The sequence below is a fragment of the Giraffa tippelskirchi genome, chromosome 8 (assembly GCF_054371585.1).
Source record: "Giraffa tippelskirchi isolate mGirTip1 chromosome 8, T2T-mGirTip1v1.2.pri, whole genome shotgun sequence".
In the NCBI taxonomy this organism is placed as follows: domain Eukaryota; kingdom Metazoa; phylum Chordata; class Mammalia; order Artiodactyla; family Giraffidae; genus Giraffa; species Giraffa tippelskirchi.
Window position 1 is genome coordinate 20,932,555 of NC_137282.1, and position 21,480 is coordinate 20,954,034.

The 21,480-nt window shown below is 39.3% G+C and overlaps 2 protein-coding genes across 10 annotated transcripts in view; one reads left to right on the forward strand and one right to left on the reverse strand.

Annotated features, from left to right (window-relative positions):
- The window catches only part of DLC1 (DLC1 Rho GTPase activating protein), a 512,426-nt gene that overhangs the window by 292,986 nt on the left and 197,960 nt on the right, over nt 1-21,480 (reverse strand). The window lies entirely within an intron of this gene.
- Nucleotides 525-20,714, forward strand: LOC145517785 (dehydrodolichyl diphosphate synthase complex subunit NUS1-like). Of its 4 annotated transcripts, XR_014062328.1 has the most exons (7): nt 2,603-4,996; nt 12,966-13,112; nt 13,898-14,099; nt 14,344-14,464; nt 15,368-15,494; nt 18,951-19,123; nt 20,335-20,714. XR_014062328.1 is itself a non-coding variant. In XM_081520963.1 (1 exon), the coding sequence occupies exon 1, from the start codon at nt 4,582-4,584 to the stop codon at nt 5,461-5,463; it is 882 nt and encodes a 293-aa protein (XP_081377089.1). In that variant the 5' UTR covers nt 525-4,581; the 3' UTR covers nt 5,464-6,329. The 4 variants fall into 4 exon arrangements, 1 of the variants encoding a protein (XP_081377089.1); XR_014062327.1 differs by having other exon boundaries at nt 13,898-14,464; XR_014062326.1 differs by lacking the exons at nt 15,368-15,494; nt 18,951-19,123; nt 20,335-20,714 and having other exon boundaries at nt 13,898-14,508.

The following is a 21,480-nucleotide window of genomic DNA, read 5'->3' on the forward strand; positions in this document are numbered from 1 at the left end:
AATTTCAGTTCATGACTAGGTCTTATCTCTTTGTGTGCTCATTCAACAGTTCTCTCAGGCTGCAATCCATGCTGTATACCCATTCTCGGGCTTGGGGGACATCAGATGCATGGGCCTCATTTCTTCCAGACCAGTGTCTCTGATTCACCTCTGATAGGAGGTCATCTGACTGCTCGTTGTTCCAGGAGCCTCCCCTTCAGTCTCGGTCTGTTCACTTGGTCTGCACAGGTCTCTGTGTAATCATTGGGGCTCTGGCAGTCTTCTCTGCCCTGCATCATTTCCTTCCTTCCCTTCCCCCATACACAGGGAATACTTGCTCTCCAGCCCGCATTTCTGTTGCTCAGTCTCCCAAAGGCGACCTTTGTCTCTTTCCCTTTCCTTTCTCTGTTCCCCCTGGGGCTCCGTTACAGTACTTTTATAATGCTGAAAACCAGGATGGGGCGGGATACAATTTCATGTGTTTTCCTTTTGAGTGTGTCTCTGTCTTGTTCTCTCACTGTCTGTTTAAAAGCCCTCACTCTTTTTTTTTTTTTTTTTAAATTATATATCTATTTATTTATGGTTGTGTTGGGTTTTTGTTGCTGTGTGGGCTTTTCTCTAGTTGCGGAGAGCAGGGTCTACTCTGGTTGTGGTGCGCGGGCTTCTCATTTCAGTGGCTTCTCTTGTCGCGGAGCACATGCGGGCTTCAGTAGTTGCGGCTCCCCGGCTCTAAGAGCACAGGCTTAATAGTTGTGGCTTAATAGTTAACAGCACGGGCTTAGTTGCTCCTCGGTTTGTGGGATCCTTCTGGATTAGGGATAGAACCTATGTCTCCTGCATTAGCAGGCAAAATTTTCACCACTGAACCACCAAGGAAGCCCAGCCCTCACTCTCTTTTAACTGTTGGGTTTCAACTTTAGAGGGCTTCCCTGGTGGCTCAGACGGTAAATAATCTGCCTGCAATGCAGGAGACCTGGGTTTGATCCCTGGGTTGGGAAGATTCCCTGGAGGAGGGCATGGCAACCCACTCTAGTATTCTTGCTTGGAGAATCAGTCCAGGGGGTCACAAAGAATTGGACACTCCTGAGCAACTGTCACAGGCTTCACTTTCAACTTCAACTTCCTACCTGCTGTGCCTCTGTCCTCTTCACATCTGTAACCATCTGCAGTCCTGTCTCCAGTAAAGTTAGATCAAATCAGCTTTTACATGAAGAACGGCAACCTGCAGTGTGTCTATGACTCAGGATGTGGAATGTTCCTTACTCAGTTCATCTAGTCCAGACCTTTACCTGCTGGGACACATGATATAGAGTTGCTGGCGGTGATCCTCTAATGCATGCAGCATCTTGTTATTGGGAGCTGCTCACATGTGAGCCCACATCACTCAGTCCTCATTAGGGGACATGATGGAAGGAAAAGGAAAAGCAGCCTCCACCTATTAAAGAACTTCTCATGAATTGTTTCTTTATTATAGTACAAAACAAAACTAAAGAGTGCTTGCTTTTGAGAAGAAGAGGTTGTTTTTACACAGGCCAACACACTGACTCTCTCCTGCACCCTTCAAAATCCTAAAATCAATTGTCCATAATCTTTAGTTAATATTGTTTGCAGAAGTGAAACATTTTGCGGGTTTATTCTTCTCTTCTGTGTATTTTCTTTCACCAAACTGAACTAATTGAGGATGAATTTAATGCTTCGCCTACCCGCCAGCACCAGTTCAAAGCAGGCAGGATAGAATTGAGTTTTGAGAGATTCTTTGAGTTAAATTGGCAAATGAGGATGATATGATATTATTAGGACAGGAGCCTTGGGGAAATTTTCAACTGAGAGATTTTACAGAAATAAGCATACTCTGTCTTCTAGCTCTGATTATCAATTGTTTTGTGGGGTCTGAATGTGGTGCTAGGACAGTTTTTTGTGCGTAACCTCATCAGTTCAATCAAGGGCTGAATCTTTGACCCTGACCTCAAGTGACCACTGTGTTCCAAATGGCTGAACCTTTTTTCCCTAGTCATGTCTAACTCAGTGTGGAAAAGAAAATCCAAGCTGTTTTGTTGGAACAAGTGATAGTGAATTTTCAAATAGATAAAGTTTTGATCCCTACTTCAGAGCAGACAGATCAATGTCCCACACTGACAAAGGTCCTTATGTGGCACGTCATCTACCTCCTCGGGAAATACATTTTCCATGACACCAGACTGAAGTTCACGTGGTGTCATTTTCTTCCTTCCCTTTCCAGTCTTCCTGACTCATTTTTCCATGGAGCCCTGGCCCTTTCTCCTTCAAGGTCAGGACATCTCTGGCTGATTGAAGCGTTGCCTTTACATTTCATGCAGCAGAACAATAATAAGGTCAACTTATTTGCTGCAGGAAAATCACAAAGGACCTGAGGTTGGTATAAAGGGACCTTACTCAACTGAAAATGCAAGGTAATTCTTCCCAACATGGAAAAAAGAATCTTACAAAACATTAATGTTTTATCAATGGGGGCACTTTCCACATTAGGCATTCTTAGGCATGTACTGAGTCGATTCCTGGGAGATGAATCTAAGTAGTCGGGTACAAACACATATACTCTGAGCTTTCAGGCTAAACAGATCTTGGAGAAGGGCAGGTGAGGGTTGGGTGTGAAAGGTTCACAGTTTCTAGAATAAACAGAAGTTTTTTTCTGAGCAGAGAAGCAGTACTGATGTTAGCAATTCTCTTTCTGCTCAACCCCTCTCCAACGACCTTAAAGGAAGGGCTACAGAGCAGCACTGTGTATGACAGCTGGACTCACCTTCATATTCGTAGCCTGTAAACACCATGTCTCCAGCTTCTCCCCATCTCACCCTACTGTGCATAGGCTTGTTGAATCTGGTTGAGCTTCTAATAGGCTCATTCTTTCCATTCAATCTGTAGATCTAACTCCTTTCACAGTCTAGTAAGTTTGGTATCATTGACTTTGGGGGAAAAAAAAAGATTTTTCTCACCTAAGTCAACAAAGACCTGCTTATGCTTTTGTTGTTCAATCAAACAGTCAATTTTTATTCTTTATTTTATTTCTGTGGTTTTTCTTAGACATTTAAAAGTGTTAACTGTGCCCTCCTTCTCAAAATGATGTTCTTTTGTATTCAGTCATTAAGTGGCCTTGCTTTCTTCCTCCTCTACTCTCTACATTCAATACATGACTGCATGGATTATAATTTTTTAATATATCTCAAAGAAAAGCTATGACCAACCTAGGCAGCATATTAAAAGTCAGAGACATTACTTTGCCGACAAAGGTCCTTCTAGTCAAAGCTATGGTTTTTCCAGTAGTCATGTATGGATGTGAGAGTTGGACTATAAACAAAGCTGTACACTGAAGAATTGGTGCTTTTGAACTGCAGTGCTGGAGAAGACTCTTGAGAGTCCCTTGGACTGCAAGGAGATCCAACTAGTCAATTCTAAAGGAAATAAGACATGAATATTCATTGGAAGGACTGATGCTGAAGCTGAAACTCTAATACTTTGGCCACCTGATGTGAACTGACTCATTGGAAAAGACCCTGATGCTGGGAAAGATTGAAGGCAGAGAAGGGGACAACAGAGGATAAGATGGTTGGATGGCATCACCCAACTCAATGGACATGAGTTTGAGCAAGCTCCGGGAGTTGGTAATGGACAGGGAAGCTGCAGTCCACGGGGTCACAAAGAGTCAGACACAACTGAGCAACTGAACTGAGCTCAGAGCCTGCACTTAGGCCAGACCAAATCATCTGCCAGTCCCCAGATGTGTTGTGGGCTTTCTCATCTCCATGCCTTTGTTCCTGCTGACCATTTTGCCTGGAAAATTCTTGGTTCTTAACACCTCCACTAAGGTAGCTCCATTTATCTTTAAATACTTAAGAAATACTTTTGAGCACACATATCATATCATCTTTCCCTGATTCCCTCAAAACTAGCATAGGTGTCTTTAGCTGTGAGCTCCCTGAAGAAGTCTGTTTTATCTTGAGTATCTAGCACGTGCTTGGCACATAGTAGGCACTCAATAAATTATTAATGAGTAAGGAAATAAACTGTAAATAAACAAAAGGTTAATTTGGCATATAAAAGCATCTTCACTACTGAGCAAATAAATTGTAAAAAGATCAACTAAAAGCTATGGTTCTGTAACACTTCATTGTGAAGAGCCAAATCCTCTTGTAAACACTCAACCAGGAGTGATGGACGCAAGTAACAGATGCATTAAAATAGACTGAGAGATGATTCATCTGACCTGCAATTTGAGATTGTATTTATTGGGAAACAGTTATAACTCCTTTCTATTTACAGTTCACTTATTGCTTCTTTCTAAAATGTGTGCATGTGTGATTTTGATAATGGGAAATAGTATACTAAATGTCTGAAGAAAATGGGGCTGAAGGGAATTGACCTTTATCAGGGATTATTTTAAAAGTCCCAGAAAGGGAGGAAGATGGCGGCGGGGGCGAGGTGAGGTGTTGGCAGTAGAAAGGGGTTCGGGTGCAGGGGGCGGGGGAACGCGGAGCGATGGCCCGCGCCGGCCGCAGGGCCGGATAAGAAGCCGTCGCGCCGCGGGTGTGGGAGGGAGAGAGGAGGGCGCCCGGGCGCCGCGAGAGTATGACGGGGCTGTACGAGCTGGTGTGGCGGGTGCTGCACGCTCTGCTCTGCCTGCACCGCACGCTCACCTCCTGGCTCCGCGTTCGGTTCGGGACCTGGAACTGGATCTGGCGGCGCTGCTGTCGCGCCGCCTCCGCCGCGGTCCTAGCGCCGCTCGGCTTCACGCTCCGCAAGCCCCCGGCTGTCGGCAGGAACCGCCGTCACCATCGGCATCCGCGCGGGGGACTGGCCCCGGCCGCCGCCCAACGGCGGCTACGCTGGCGCGCGGACGGCCGTTCCCTGGAGAAGCTGCCTGTGCACATGGGCCTGGTGATCACGGAGGAGGAGCAGGAACCCAGCTTCTCGGACATCGCAAGCCTCGTGGTGTGGTGTATGGCCGTGGGCATCTCTTACATTAGCGTCTACGACCATCAAGGTATTTTCAAAAGAAATAATTCCAGATTGATGGATGAAATTTTAAAACAACAGCAGGAACTTCTGGGCTTAGATTGTTCCAAATACTCGCCAGAGTTTGCAAATAGTAATGACAAAGATGATCAAGTTTTAAATTGCCAGTCGGCAGTGAAGGTGCTGTCCCCAGAAGATGGAAAAGCAGATATTGTAAGAGCTGCTCAAGACTTCTGCCAATTAGTAGCCCAGCAGCAAAAGAAATCCACAGATTTGGATGTAGATATGTTAGACAGTTTACTTAGTTCAAATGGTTTCCCTGACCCTGATTTAGTATTGAAGTTTGGTCCTGTGGACAGCACACTGGGCTTTCTTCCCTGGCACATCAGGTTGACTGAGATTATCTCTTTGCCTTCCCACCTAAACATCAGTTATGAGGACTTTTTCTCTGCCCTTCGTCAGTATGCAGCCTGTGAACAGCGTCTGGGGAAATAGTGATTTGCTGGTCCCATGATTTGATTTCAGGCTTTTGGAGAAAAGGACTCAAGTGACTCTGATGTTTACAAAGCACCTATGAAACCCTGTACACACCTAGTTCATAATCCTCATAATTTATCAACAAACACAAAAAAGTGTCTTGAGAGTAAGAGTACGTGTGAGCGAGTATGTGTGTGCGTGCGCGTGTGTGTGTGTGCATTTGTGTGTGGAAATAAACTTATAAATGAGGAAGTAGCGGAGACGGAGACATGGTGAACTTGCGCCTTTGAGCAGATGGCAGCAGTGTTTTAGGGGCTGAAATTTCAGATTTAAAGGCTTCAGCCCTAACTACTCCCCTGTTTTTGTGGGGAAAGAAAGGGGCAATTAAAGCTATTTTGTTGTTTAGGGGGGTAGGGGAGTAATTTTTGTTCAGTCTTTCCAAGTGACCAAACTTTAAGTTTTAAGAATAATATATTGACATATGAAATGGAAGCATTCTGAGTTTGAGGGATGGAGTTCCGTGTTGTTCACGTGTTAAAAGTTTGCTCACCTTTGGAGCAGAGGGAATACCTGTTTTCAGACATCCGTCCATTTTCATCTCTTCATTATTATCAATGTGACTTGAAAATGTTGCTCTGTTGTCTGTGTTCTGGGTTGTGAAGATCATTTGAAAAAGAACTCTTCCATTGGAATACAGAAAAATTTAAATATTGTATGAAACAGTCACAAAAAAGGTAAAAAGTCATAATCTGAAAAGTAAAGGTGGAAAGTTTCCCGAAAAAAAAAAAAAAAAAAAAAAAAGTCCCAGAAAGTTCCTAAACGGAAGTTCAAAATCTTGTTTTCCTTGGTAATTGCTAATAAAGATTAAACATTTATAGAGAGAACTGTAGCTGATATGTCATTGTTTCCATGGGTAGCCTGTTTACAACCATTTTGTACACAAACAGCAGTATTATTCTAAGGTCAGTAACCAGTTCACTAGCCTTTCAAGAAAATATTCAAACAAATTCTTCTCTGGTAATGTGACCAGAACATCATTTCTTCAGAGGTGCCAACAGTGCAGAAAGCCCTTTTCTAAGTGTTTGTGTCCCTCATGATAAAAAAGATGCTTACTTGATGGCATCTGAATTATTACAATTATGAGACAAAATATGTTTCGTGTACTCTCCATCATATTCTGACCAAAGGTAAAAGTATTTCTTCCTGGAGGAGGAAATGGAAACCCACTCCAGTACTCTTGCCTGAAAAATCTCACAGACAGAGGAGCTTGGCAAGGCTACGGTCCAAAGGATCACAGAGTCACGACTGAGTGACTAAGCACAGCACATGGCACAAAAGTATTTCCTCATCTCCTTGAGTACAAAGGAACATGCCATTGATAGACATGGAAAAATTTACAAAGGTACACAGATGCTTCATTTTAAAAGACACGGAATTCCTTTTAATATTCTGTTTAGCACAGATTTTTACTCTTACAGAAAGAAGCCTATGTATTAGGTCATTAAGAAGCCAGATAACACATTTTCTGGAGATACATGTATTTCTAATTTATAATATATATACTTCAGAGTATTCCCAATGCGGAAAGATGGTGGGGATGCCACCAACACCATGACCCAGCATCTACCAAGGCTTGGCTCAGAAAACAGCAATAAAGAAGCACAGCTAGAGAAACCAGCAAAGATGGCTGTAACTGAAACTCAAACGACAGTTATTAAGATGGATGCAGACAGGGGTGACTGAATTATTCATCTTTTTCGTCATCCTCAGCTTCCCAGATAATGACCACATTCATTAGTGCCATTCTGAAGACAAAAGTGCGCTGTTGGGTTTCTCCTGCTGATGAAAGGGCTCCTTCCTCTTTCGCTTTTCCCTGTAGTGGAATATCCCAATCTTCCTGGGAACTTGACTCTAATAATCGCTCCTCATCTAATGCTAGGGCATGCAGGACAAGCATGTCCTTTATGGGCTGTTGATCTGCTTAGTTAACTCAATTGTCTTGGTCCTTTTCTAAATTACACACATGTGTCTCCCTAATTCACCCTAGCATGGAAAATACCAGAATTTGCTTCAGTTCAAAGAACAATCTGCCACAGAATTAAAGCAAAATGCAAACATACATGCTATTTAAATATTAATTGATTCACCAAAGTAACTTTATGTACTCCTTTTAGAGAGTACATCTATTATACAACCTGAAGTACAACAGCAATCACTGGTGGAGAGCACACTGTGCAGTGAGTACTCTGCTAAGGGACTTATTTCCATAAATCACTGAAGCTTCATGAGTAGCCTTTAAAAAGGACTAGTTGAATTATTTAATTAAAATTAATATATTTTAAAACTAGCTTATTATAAATAATAAAAAATAAAATGCACACATTCATATATAAAGTATTTTTATATTATGAGTATAAATTACCATTACAGAATATTGTATAGATCTATATTGCTCTGTTTCATGAAAATATTTACCATAATTTCTTGGTTTGGAGTGCTTTATCAAAATTTAACCTAAATCTAATAATTTTCCAAAAGAATTTTTAAAAACTCGAAAAAGGACAAATTATATAGCAAACTATAACAAGTCATTATCTGCTTAAAAGGTTTGTGTGGAAATGTCATAAATGAAAGAACTATATCTACTTTTTAATATTTAAAATTTTGCCTCTTGAAATAGGTCTCAATGGAATAGAAATACTATGTTAATGGCCATGTATTGTTATGGATTTAGATCCCCCACAGCGAGCACTTCACATCTAAGCTTCAAATTAACCTCTGTCCCAAGAGGCCAAAGGGCAAGCTGACTCAATCCTAAATTCTTTAAATTTACTATCTAAATTGGAAATTCAACAGTGATTATTTTTTTGCCTGTGATGAAAATTTTTTAAATTGTTCATATATTTCAAAGCTTGGCTACCACTTTAATTCAAAAAGCATAAAATACATGTAACTATGAGACATGTATTAAACTTGTGAGACTATATACACGTATATAATATCTTATATATTATTATATACCACCCTTCCAGTGGCTCAGACAGTAAAAAATCTGCCTGAAATGCAGGAGGCCTAGGTTTGATCTCTGGTTCGGGAAGATCCCCTGGAGGAGGGCATGGCTACCCACTCCACTAATCTGGCCTGGAGAATTCCATAGACAGAGGAGCCCAGCTGGCTACAGTCCATGGGGTCACAAAGAGTCGGACACGACTGGATAACTGACACTTTCATGTTCATATGTTATTATATATTATCATTATAATACTCTTAGAGGAAGCACACTGACTGAAACTGCCCACCCTGGCCAGGCACCATAGTAACCATTTACATGAGTTATTTTATGACAGGAGGTCCTGGTAAGGAACACAGAACTAATAAACCTCCATCAACAGGAAGTGTTTGGGAAAGGTCAAAAGGAAACACCACATGTCCAATCACCTCCCAGAATCTTCTCTCTGGCATCCATCTTGGCTGAACAAGGCGTGCACCACCAGGAAGGACTCTGAGTCAGAATGATTGGCTGAAGACAACCCGGAAACTAACTCCGTCACCATAAAACCCGAGACTGCAAGCCACGTGGCAGAGCTGTTCTCCTGGGTTCCCTGACCCTACTGCTCTCCACCCGGGTGCCCTTTTCCAATAAAATCTCTTGCTTTGTCACCACATGTGTCTCCTCGGACAATTCATTTCCAATTGTTAGACAAGAGCCCAGTTTCGGGCCCTGGAAGGGTTCACCCTTCCTGCAACAATACTATGTATTATATACATATTGTTAACTTAAAAATATAAGGAAATATTGATATCTAGGATTCTTATTAGAGTGGTTTGTGGATTCTCTTCTAATTTTCTCCTAATTATTTTTGCCAGCACGAACACTGGAAAGATTTAAATTGTATTCTAGCCACTGCTTTAAGAAAAATTATCAAAAAGAAGAAAGATGTTCCCATGTAGTCTTTGTGTGTCTTCTGGGTGAAGAGATGGTTTCACTGTGAGGAACTAACTGATCCCATTCATTCTTATGCTGTCTGTGTAGTGGCTCCTACCTTCTCTTATAGAGACTATGAAGAGGATTTTTATACCACCCTGCAAACTCCATTCAACAATGCATGCGATCACTTCCCTGTTTTCTTTTAATAAGGCAGGGAACAATGGGGTGCTGCCCCAGCTGGGAGCGTTAGTAAAGATGTGACTTTCCCTGTGACTCAGGGGTAAAGAATCTGCCTGCAATGCTAGAGACGTGGGCAAGAGATGTGTGTTTGATCCCTGGGTTGGAAAGATTCTCCTGGAGAGAAGAAATGGCAATCCACTCCAGTATTCTTGCTTGGAGAATCCTATGGACAGAGGAGCCTGGCAGGCTGCATTCCATAGAGTTGCACAGAATCAGACAGGACTGAAGCGACTTAACATGCATGGACAGAGTATTCTTGCCTGGTAAATCCCAATCCATAGGGTTGCAAAAGAGTCGGACATGACTGGGTAACTAAACAATAACCAGTACTAAACAATAACCAGTGTTCCTACTGCCTCTAGGTCTTCCTTCACAAGCAGCCTTCCCTGGGACCTGGCACTGAGAGGGCTTGGGGACTCCCCAGTCACACCCTCGACTGAAGCCCAGCACCCTTTCCTTCCCCTTCTTCCTGGCTATGACCACGCTACTCATCAGGCAATTTTTGAACATGAGAAAGACAAAATCATTAGAATAGAAAGTGTGATTTGGGGATACTAGAGTTAAAAATGTTAAGAAATAAGGCAGGTAAGTGTGTGGGAGACGGAAGGCATGCTTTGTTTTATGGATTCATGACTAGCACTGGGAGAGTGGAAATCTAGAGTTGTCAGGACACTTCATCTTCCTTGAGATTTCTGTCTCATGATATCATTCCGAAGCTCTGACAAAGTAACTGCCTGCTTTTACCTACAGAAGTCTTCCGTGTGACGGAAAGTAAGACAAGACTGGTCTTTTCAGCCAATATTTAATTCTACTTCTTGTCATGTGACTCAAGTCAGTGGGTCTCAGTGTGTCAAGATTCTCCACCTGTTAAATATCGATGACTGTGGCTGATTTCACGGCTATTCAGTGTGGATTATGTGTGTCAGAAGATTGTAAATAACATGGGAAGAAAAAAATGAAAATCTGGTAGAAACCATCAGTGACAAAAAAAGTAGCTAATGAGTCTTTTAGTTGTTCCAAACTCTTGCACTGTCATTTTTTAGCTTTTGGTTTTGGTAGATGAAGATGTTTTTGGTGGATAAGTTGGTTATCCAGTGTGGTACAAGGAAGATTTTTAGGGCTTGGCTCAAAAGAACCCATTAAATTGCATGCTTTTCATTTTCAGTGCCTATGATAGAGATATTGGTACATGTAAGAACTCCACTTTTCGTTCACGGAAGCAATGAGAAGAAGTAAAAACTAGTGGAAGTAGGAAGTAATCATACGTGTATCAAATGTAGCCCTTTAAATTACATATCACTTAATGAATCATTCTAAAAGAAGTTAAAAATACGAACAACTCTACGACAAGAAGACACGTCTGCCACCAAGAATTCTCTGTTGTAAGGAGGACATTTATTAATGGTGTTTATAAAATACTATAAATACTTTTCAAGGGAACCACTAAAAATTCGTAGAGGAAATATCAAATATATATCAAAATTACTCAGTTAATCTAAGCCATAGATCCTTACAGAAATACAACAAATATTCCCTCGAGATACTTGGTCTTATCTGTACTTTTGGCATTTATTGTGCAACATACACTTCTGGATAGCACTGCAAGTCCTCAAATATCCTCGGTGAATTCTTAAAGTTCCTGAAAAGTCACTTAAAGTTCTCTGGTTTTGGAGCGTTGGAAGTACAAATCTTAAATAAGTGACTCCTAATGATAAAAGGTGAATTTATATAACTAAATTGCCTCATAGGGTGGATCTCTTTTGTGTATGAAGTGATACACAATTTGACCAGAAGATGGCAGCATTCTGAAAGGAAAAAAGAAAACAAGAAAGCAAACAGGAAAACTAAAGGCAAGATACAGCAACCATCATGCTGTTCAAGGGTTTAAGGATGACTATTTCAATGTGTTAATTTTTTTTATAATTTATTTGTTTCAAGGTATAAGATTTCCTCATCCCAAGAATAGTAACTTGAGTACTCATAAGAGCCTACCTGTACTATTTTCTCATTAAAGAAGAAAGTCCTTTGACAGATCCAATAACTATCTCTAGATAGAATTTTAAGTCAGTAGTGTATTCATTTTCTCTTGGAGTAAAAATAATGTTCTAAAATAATATATATGGTACTCAAAGTTATGTCCCAGAAAGATATTAACTGCATTAGAATTTTCTCCAAAATATCTGTTAGGGGTGAAAGAAAGTTCTTGTGTACTGCTGCTGCTGCTGCTGCTGCTAAGTCGCTTCAGTCGTATCCGACTCTGTGCGACCCCATAGACGGCAGCCCACCAGGCTCCCCCGTCCCTGGGATTCTCCAGGCAAGAATACTGGAGTGGGTTGCCATTTCCTTCTCCAATGCATGCAAGTGAAAAGTGAAAGTGAAGTCGTTCAGTCGTGTCCGACTCTTGGCGACCCCATGGACTGCAGCCTACCAGGCTCCTCCATCTATGGGATTTTCCAGGCAAGAGTACTGGAGTGGGGTGCCATTGCCTTCTCCGTCTTGTGTACTATAAAATGCATTATATAGAAACATAATTTAAAAAACATGAAAATATTGTTCCATAGAGAATTATATATATCTTTATATATCTACATATAATTTTATTTACAAATCTTTAAAAAAGAAAAAGCCCTACATCAGCCTGAAAGAATAACAGAATTTTTCTATGTGCTTAACTTACTAACAGCTTGAACTGAACTGAACTGAAAAGATACACAGGGGAGCATATACTTCATGTCCTTTTAATGTTCCTTCCAATTTGTACAGTAAATAGAATTATGGATAATCCACTATGACAATATTCTTCAAACCAGTTAATGAGTAATGTTGTTTATTCTGTGTAACTCAGAAATATGCTAGGATAATTGTGGAAAATAATAAATATATGATGGTAACTAATAAAAAATATTGAAATGATTTAAATTTTGCCTTTTGCTTTTAAATGGAATCATATAGTTTTTGCCATATAATTATTTTCTGGCTTGATGGTAAGATATTAATGAAAGTTTTCAGGTATTTGGTAAGAAAAAAATTACATTTAGTATCCTATTGCTTCAAACACTTAAGAAAAACAGTCCTTCAGCCCGAGTCTGAATATAAACAGGTATCCTCAGGGTCAATTCCTGCCACCCAGGCAGTTTACAAGTTAGAATATATCCATTTACCCCATTAAGTTGTGCTGTGTTGTGCTTAGTCACTCAGTTGTGTCCGACTCTTTGTGACCCCACGGACTGTAGCCTGCCAGGCTCCTTTGTCCATAAGATTCTCCAGGGAAGGATACTGGAGTGGGTTGCCGTGCCCTCCTCTAAGGGATCTTCCCAACCTATGGATCGAACCCAGGTCTCCTGCATTTCAGGCAGATTCTTTACCATCTGAGGCACCAGGGAAGCCCAAGAATACTGGAGTGAGTAGCATATTCCTTCTCCAGGGAATCTTCCCCACCCAGGAATCCAGCCAAGGTCTCCTGCATTGCAGGCGGATTCTTTACCAGCTAAACTACCAGGTAAGTCCTTCCACTAAGTTAGACTGAACTAATTCCCTCCATCCATGCTTGATCTGAGCATTTGAGACCCAGTAAGTGTACTTTATTGCTGAAACCCATCCTTCTTTATGCCAAGAAGCTACTTGCGCTTCTAGAGTTCAGCCCCAAACTAAATGTCCAGTAGCTCTGCCAGGCAGGGTTCATCCCTTGTCACTGCATTAGACCTCTTCCTCATCACAATTCCCAAGAAATGGACTCACGCAGAAGGGTGTTTCTTCAGTACTTGTTGGAGCTGAAGAAGAAATCAAGCCCTCCAACAGACAAAAAAAATTATGCTATGTAGACCCCCAAGTCCCTTGTATTGCAAGGAGATCCAACCAGTCCATCCTAAAGGAGATCAGTCCTGGTTGTTCATTGGAAGGACTGATGTTGAAGCTGAAACTCCAATACTTTGGCCACCTCATGTGAAGAGCTGACTCATTGGAAAAGATCCTGATGGTGGGAAAGATTGAGGGCAGGAGGAGACGGGGACGACAGAGGATGAGATGTTTAGATGGCATCACCAACTCGATGGACATGGGTTTGGGTGGGCTCAGGGAGTTGGTGATGGACAGGGAGGCCTGGCGTGCTGCGGTCGCAAAGAGTTGGACGTGACTGAGCGACTGAACTGAACTGAAAGTAGAAAAAAGTAAAAGTCTAGGCAAACAGCTAAACACATTTTAACTCTCTGCAAGAATACAATTATTTATTTTAAACCTTTGGCATCATTCATTTTTAAAACTGTGTTCAAATTTGTTAATCTACAGCTCAATTGGTATCACTGACTCAACGGACATGAGTTTGAGCAAACTCTGGGAGATAGTGAAGGACCCGGAGGCCTGGTGTGCTGCAGTCCATGGGGTCGCAAAGAGTTGGATACAACTTAGCGACTGAACAACAAACAACAACAGCTCAATTGTCTATCAACATAAAAACCACGTTGGAGTATTTTAATGTGCCATCTGATCAGTATGTTTTCTGACTTGATGTTTTTAAGGAAAACCCATTTTTTAAATAGTTTCCCCTCCTTTAGGGGCTATGAGTTCTGCCTTTAGCTGGGCCAATCAAGGAACTGAAAAATGGTATTCACCCCACTTGGGGTGTGCCTACCTGTCTTTAGCCTTGTCTGAATACAGTTTCAGAGAATGACAAAAAGGTACCACCATAACCTTGAATCTGTGGTTTTATCTTGCTCAGTGTTCTTATCTTTCAGACAGCAGCAGAGAAGAAATGTGCTGCCCTGGCCAGCCATCATCACAGCTCATCAGACACAGATCTGTGTGACAGGATGTTAAAACTGACTTAAACCCTAAGGTGACAGATTCAATATCAAAGTGAGTTGTGATACAGGAAATAAAAAATGTAGATCTTGTAAAAAGAGTTGGAGGAGAATGCATTAGAGAACTCTCAATCTCCCCTAATCCCCAAAGGATCTAATAGGATGAAGAATCAGAACATTTGGGGAAAAGTGATTTTGGAGAGGGATTTGGGATTCTGTGAGTCCTCTTCCACATTTTTCCCTACAAGGAAAGGTTAGTAGGGAGCCTGTTCTCATTTCAAGGCTGGTTAGAGGAACCTCAAGGGGATCCTTCAGACACAGAGAGGGTGATGTGTCAACTACAGCATGAGGTCCACAGGAGCCTAACCCAGTCTATTCTATCCCACCACCTAGCACAATGGCTTACACATGTCCACAGTGAGTTCTTACAGGTTTTTTTGGGAAAAAAAAGAATTAAGTTTTGCAACATTAATGTTTACAACATTAATAGTATTTAAGTTCAGCTACATTATAAATTAGAAAGGTTTTTGTTTAATAAAATGTAGAATAATTTCATAAGACATGAATACATCATTTAAATACATTACACATGGCTAGTAAACGTTTTTACATTCTGATTAAGATGTTCAAATATCTAATAAATATTTCAAAAGCTCAATATTAGGAGAAATAGGAAATTACTCTTTAACAAATATGTGAGCTCTTTTTAGTCTATGTAACTACATAAGAGAATATTAGAAATGCAGACAAAAATATATGTAGAACTATTCTTTACAGTGTTATATAATATTGTATTTAATACAGAAAAAAACTACAAATGTGCTATCAGTAGGGAAATGATTGCACAATTTTGCTATATTCACAAAATTCAAAACGTAAAATTTAAATTTGCTTAGGAAACACATTTACATAGAAATTCTACTAGTTCTGAGTTCTAAATGTTTTTATCTCATAACAGGTACTTAAAATTCTGACTTAACTCCCCAATACAGTTTTTTAAAAAGTAAAACTATCTATCTACAGTTCAGTGTCTGAAATAGAGAATTTAATGATCTGAACCAGCAGAATTCCAGACCCAGGCTAAGGTGAGTTGCCCTGATCCAGAGCCTGCTCTCTCCTACCTTTTTGTTTCTGATTGGCGCCCAGAGCTCAGGACTCAGTGATGATGAAACTTTGTGAGTGAAAGTATGGCCGGAGCAGCAGAGAAGTTCTGGGTTAAAGTTCAGCTTTACCAGGATGCTCTTGGATATAAAGTAGACATATATCAGAGGCTATCTGGACCCAAGAAAAAAATTCTCCAACATTTTCCTCACCCAGGATGTAAACAACCTTAATGTTACGGATTGAAGGCTGATATATAAGAGGGATGAAAGTAAGCCTGGCTGGGAAAGGTGGAGGAAGGCAGTTTCAGGGGTGCCTAGAGAGCAGTCTGAACAGCGCTGATTTATTATTATTATTGCCTTGTTTGTATGATTCTCTGCATTTCACAGTATGACTAGTTTGGTACCTGCCCATTCAGTATAATAGTGTTTATATAAAGGTAGTACCTTCAAAATGAGTCAACAGAACCACAACAAAATAAAATGGACAAAGCAATCTACGGTAAAAAGGAAGTAACTGGAATTGTTTTCAGGAACTGCTGCTGCTGCTGAATTGCTTCAATACTGTCCGACTCTGTGTGACCCCATGGACTGTTGCCCACTAGGCTCCTCTGTCCATGGGATTCTCCAGGCAAGAATACTGGAGTGGGTTGCCATGCCCTCCTCCAGGGGATTTTCCCAACTTAGGGATTGGACCCTGTCTCTTATATCTCCTGCGCTGGCAGGCGGGTTCTTTACCATTAGTGCCACTTGGGAAGCCCCGTTTTCATGAGTGTCCACTGATTTTCTTTCGAAGGTGTTTAACAATCCAGAAGTTGCCCCCCTTACACTTAGTTGTCATAGTGGCAAGAATAGAGAGTCACTAAAAAGTGAGAGTGGCAACAATAATGTAAGGAATATGAACTATTCATTTCATTCAAAAACAAGAAAGTAACATACAAAATGCTCATTAACTAACCAGAATATAAAGAACACTGGTAGTTTTCAAGTGATTGTGTCTTAGGACCCCATGAAGATAAAGAGTAAACAACTCCCTTATTTTCATATTTTTGTTACATGACTCCAACTGCTTAGATGGGTGATATTCAGAATACGCAAATGCTCTGTGGCTGTTTTAACTTTTTCATTTAGAAATCTGGTTTGTGGTAAATAGCTCAAAACTATAGTCACGAAAACTCTCTGTGTAAATTTAGTGTAAAAGCTACTGAATATTCACATGGAAAATCCAGTTAAACATTTCAACTGACTCTGTTGAAGTGAGCGTCGAGGAGGCCATCAAACATCAGGGGCAGCATTAATTATCAATCAAAAATCAAAGTAAGGAATTACAAAAAGAATGGAAACACTGAATATGTAATTAGAACTTGGGGACAACTCAGTTTGAAATGAAGGAAACGCTGTGAAAAAGGCTTACGGGTTATTATTACTGCTCAGTGCTATGAATTATATTCTTGGTTGCTGTGATGTGGCATGCTGTTGGCTTGCCATTTTACATTGCCCAGAAATAACTGGAAGTTGTTATTTCTCTTGGATGAAAATATGAGCTGGATTCGAGAAGTAACATCAGCACATGGAAAAACTAAATTTTTCTCATTGTAATGATGATAACATACAAAAGTACTATTCATATGACCAAATCTTAGGTTGTAGAAATTTTTTTTTTTTTTTACCGTTTCTTGCCCTACCGGAGTCTATTCAATTTTAACTGTGTCCTCATTTATATGTTCCATCTTCCCCATCTTTCTTCTAGTTGTAGGAATTCTGCCCCAGATGTCTAATTAACCAGGTTATTATAAATGAAATATGAACAAGATAGAAAAACAAATTTTCCAATTAAAAAAAAAATCACATAACTACCATGTGCTCAGACTTTAGTATGAAGGATTAATATATCTGGATGCAAGTTACATTTATTCTTGGCACAATGAAACTCCTAGATTCAAAGTGAAAAGTCTTATGTGAGGAGGTTATTGTGGAGATCAAATAGACCATTCCAAACAATACTATCAGGAATTAACGTGCATTTGGAATGGAAACTGATGTCAGTAACTTCAAGCACAAGAAATGAGAGGATTTTGAATAATTTTAAGTAGAAAAGTAAATGGTTATGAAAAATGTTTCTATTTTTCAAAGCCAAGCTTAATGAATTAATATTTATTTATAATTTCAAAATCCAGAATATGTTAACGGAATCCTCTATGTTAAGAAATATCTCACTGTAATAATCACAGAATGATTTCCTTTTTAGAAACATTTTTTTCCTCAGCTCTCTTGTGGCTCATTTTTCCTTAAAACGCTATAAAATTTGCCTTATTTTTCTCTCTCATAAACAATGAGGATCTTAGTGAACAAAGAAAAATACTTTAAAAATCCACATACTTTAATGTTATTGCTTAGCTAGGTCAAAATTAAATTGTCACATTCAAAAGCATTACAATCAAAGGCATTTTTCTAACCATTACATTTTTGTTCACAAAGTGGTAAAGTTTACTAATTCAAATTTTTTGATGTTTCAGAAGAATCGGACTAAACTCTCTTTACAAATTCTGTGTGGTTATTTTTTCTTTTACTGTGCTATTTTCCTTACTTACCATAAGTGACATTATGAAACAGTATTTAAATTTTAGTAATTTTATGTATTTCCCCTCTAAGAAATCAGTAAAAAGGAGTATTTGCAGTTCTTATTTGCAAAAAAAAGTCAATGTTTCATCCCTTTGTTTTAAATAGTGGACAGCATTAGAGAAAATTACTAGCTTTGTTTAAAAATCTGATAATCACTTAAGCAAAAATACAGAATAATATCTTGGTAAAACAAAATAGAGACCTAAAATTTTGCATATGAATTGGGTTTTAAACGATACTTGAAAAGGATGTGATTTGGACTCCTGAATCTACCTACAGGCTGTTTTTCAGTTTTACTGCCTACCATATATTAATAATATGTCACATGCATAATGCCTTTAGCTTAATAATTATATGTATGAGAGGTGTGATTACAATTTGTATAAAATGCAGTTTACACTGGAAGTATTATGGGGACTCTCTGATGGTTTTTCTTTTCTTTCTTGAATCAGTTTTAATTTCCTTAATATGCTATACAATTAGGACAAATGCCAACATTTTACAGTTTCATAGCAGATTAGATATCATATTGGGTGAAAAAAGGAAAAAATAAGATCCTTTTTTTAAATGACTTAAATCTTAATAGCATTCATTAAAAATAACATCAAGTCAAAATTCATATACAAAGTCATCACCCTCTTTTTTACCTCCACTTCAAAACACTTATGCTTTTTAGGGAGGACAATACTATTGACAAGTGAATATAAGACTCTCAGATTACTGTTTGCTTCTATTATGCCAGAGAGGAGAAAAATAGATTTACATAAGTGCCTCACAGTTGTGTTTCAGAGATATATTGAGAGTTTTTTTTTCTTCAAGGATAGGTTACAATGATCATGCAGTCTTTGGAACTGTTGTGAAAGCAGCTAAAATATCAGGTTGACTGTGGGACTGGAGTTCTTTCTTTTTTAAAGTCACCTAGAAATGACCTTGAACTTGCAGTCGGGACAACTCTTGAAGCTTTATTTTGGTCACCCTCCAGTAGTATTCAGGTACGACTTACTCTGAACCATTCTTGGGAGGAGTTGGCAGTCTCTGGCTGGGTGGCATTCTATCTACCCTCAGCTCACACCTCCTCCATGAGCTTTGTCTCCACCCTTATCTATCTCATTGCTACTTTGGTGAAAATGAAAGTCGCTCAGTCGTGTCCGACTCTTTGCAACCCCATGGACTACAAAGTTCATGGAATTCTCCAGGCCAGAATACTGGTGTGGGTAGCCTTTCCCTTCTCCAGGGGATCTTTCCAACCCAGGGATGGAACCCAGGGATGGAACCCAGGTCTCCCGCATTGCAGGCAGGTCTCCCGCATTGCGGGCTACTTTGGTAGTAACGATGAAAAGATAAGGGCTGTATTTGGTCTGTGGAAGTAGAGCTACTGTTGCCACACTGAGCTGGAATAAGATATATCTGTCTATTTTCACCCTGCGGCAATTACAGTAATGAAAGTTAATAATTTCTGCTGTTTTTGATGTCTTCAAAGGAGAGTTATTTTGTGATTCCAGTGTTCAATACACTATAATATGAATGCCAATATCTTCCAACGTTCCTTTTGATAGTTGAAGATACACTCAAAGCTGTCTAGCTTGGGTTCCAAAATGCCCCAGATGATTGAGGTTCTCAGTTCTGTGGTTGCTGGAATTCTATCACATGGCAATGAGGGGGGTTTTCTTTTCTATGAAGCTGATGTTACTGTATAGCGCAGAACACCCTCCCTGTTCCAGCAGTATTTATTTTACAAATAATATCTGTGGTTTTTCTTATCTCAGGCTTGGCCTCTTTCTTCATATATTCAGAATAAATAAAGAACTCTTACAACTCAATAATAGGAAAAAAAACTAGTCTTTAGAAAGGCAAAAGGCTTTCATAGACATTTCTCTAAAGAAGGTATACACGTGCCCAAGTAGCACGATGGTGAATTGTTTGGTACATGAGTTTTATCTCAATGTTAGGAAAAAGAAGAATCGAACAGAAACTTTAATACTGAAAAATACAGTAACTAAAGAGCTCAGTGTGAATTAAATAGCAGGTTAGACAAAGCTGACTGAAGAATTAATGGATTGAAAGATAGGTTAATAGTGATTAACAATGATTTAATGACCACCTATACTGATCAGTAGCTTTAAGTAAAACAACCACCACAATGTTTCTGGGGTTTTGGTGTCCAGCTTTAAAATCTTTCATATAACAACTCTGTGCTATTCAGTCCAGGAACAACTCAAGCAACCGATTATCCTGATCAGAGGATGTCAGAATACTGTTCTGCAGCGGATGAAAGCACTATATAAAGGTGATATGACTACACAAGGGCTGTTTGTATTAAGTGTCTAGTGTGAGAGGCATTACGAGACTGCCTCAAGGGAACAAAACAAAGAGATTAAGTAAGAAATGGATGAGATTTTTTTTCTCTGATAATTGTTGCATCTGGGACCATCTCAGTGCCTGTTTCAGTTGAGTGTTCCCTCTTTTTTACTGTGAATCACATTTTATACCTATTTGTGAGTCATGTACTTTTTAGTTACGTGCTGTACATTGTGTGTAAAGTAGGGACTGAAATAAACATTTACACCTAGTAAAAACAAAAAAGAGAGATGGATGAGATTTTTGAAATGAAGCACCAGACCTCGTTTTTAATAATGTGTTTTTTGGTAGTATATATCCTACCTTCCAGCTTTTTAATTTTTGTGTGTCAAATACATCTCAGAAATCTACTTGAATGCTCAGTTTTCAGCATGATATATACATGGTATTTACAAAAAATCTGAAGATTACTCATTAGTTCCCTTCTAATAATAAATATAAAAGTAGAAATCTTATTGAAACATTGGCACTTAGAAATCCAGAGACCTTACACACAAAAGGAAAGCCAAATATTTGTGGTAGTTAGTCACCATTATAAATAGATTCATAGCAGCAAATCAAACGTAACATTAAATCATTCTGAAATGAAAGTAAGCATTCTGTAAAAATATGAGAGAAGTACACGGAGCAGAGATTTAGTTCATTTTATGTGGATATTTGAAGTAGGTGTTCTTTGAATTTAATGTTTCTACTTAATATTAAAGTTGAAATTTTAGTTCATAATGAAAACAACCACTCTGTAGGATTCTACAGTTCTTTCTGTTTTTCACAAAGTAGCCAGTCTGTCACTATTCCCTAAGCTTCAAATTGAGGGGGAGTATGTATTTAATATCTCATCAAATAGGTAAAATTCTTCATTCTAATATTTTAACCTAGGGATAACTGAAAACATAAAATTGATCCATGGCAAAAGACTTCTTTTCTAACTTTACTAAAAAGGAATACTCAAAATAATAGTAACACCAACACCAGCAAAAAATAAACACACGTG

Excerpts from the sequence above, each read along its gene's own strand:
- LOC145517785 (XM_081520963.1), top strand. The coding sequence starts at position 4,582 with ATGACGGGGCTGTACGAGCTGGTGTGGCGGGTGCTGCACGCTCTGCTC.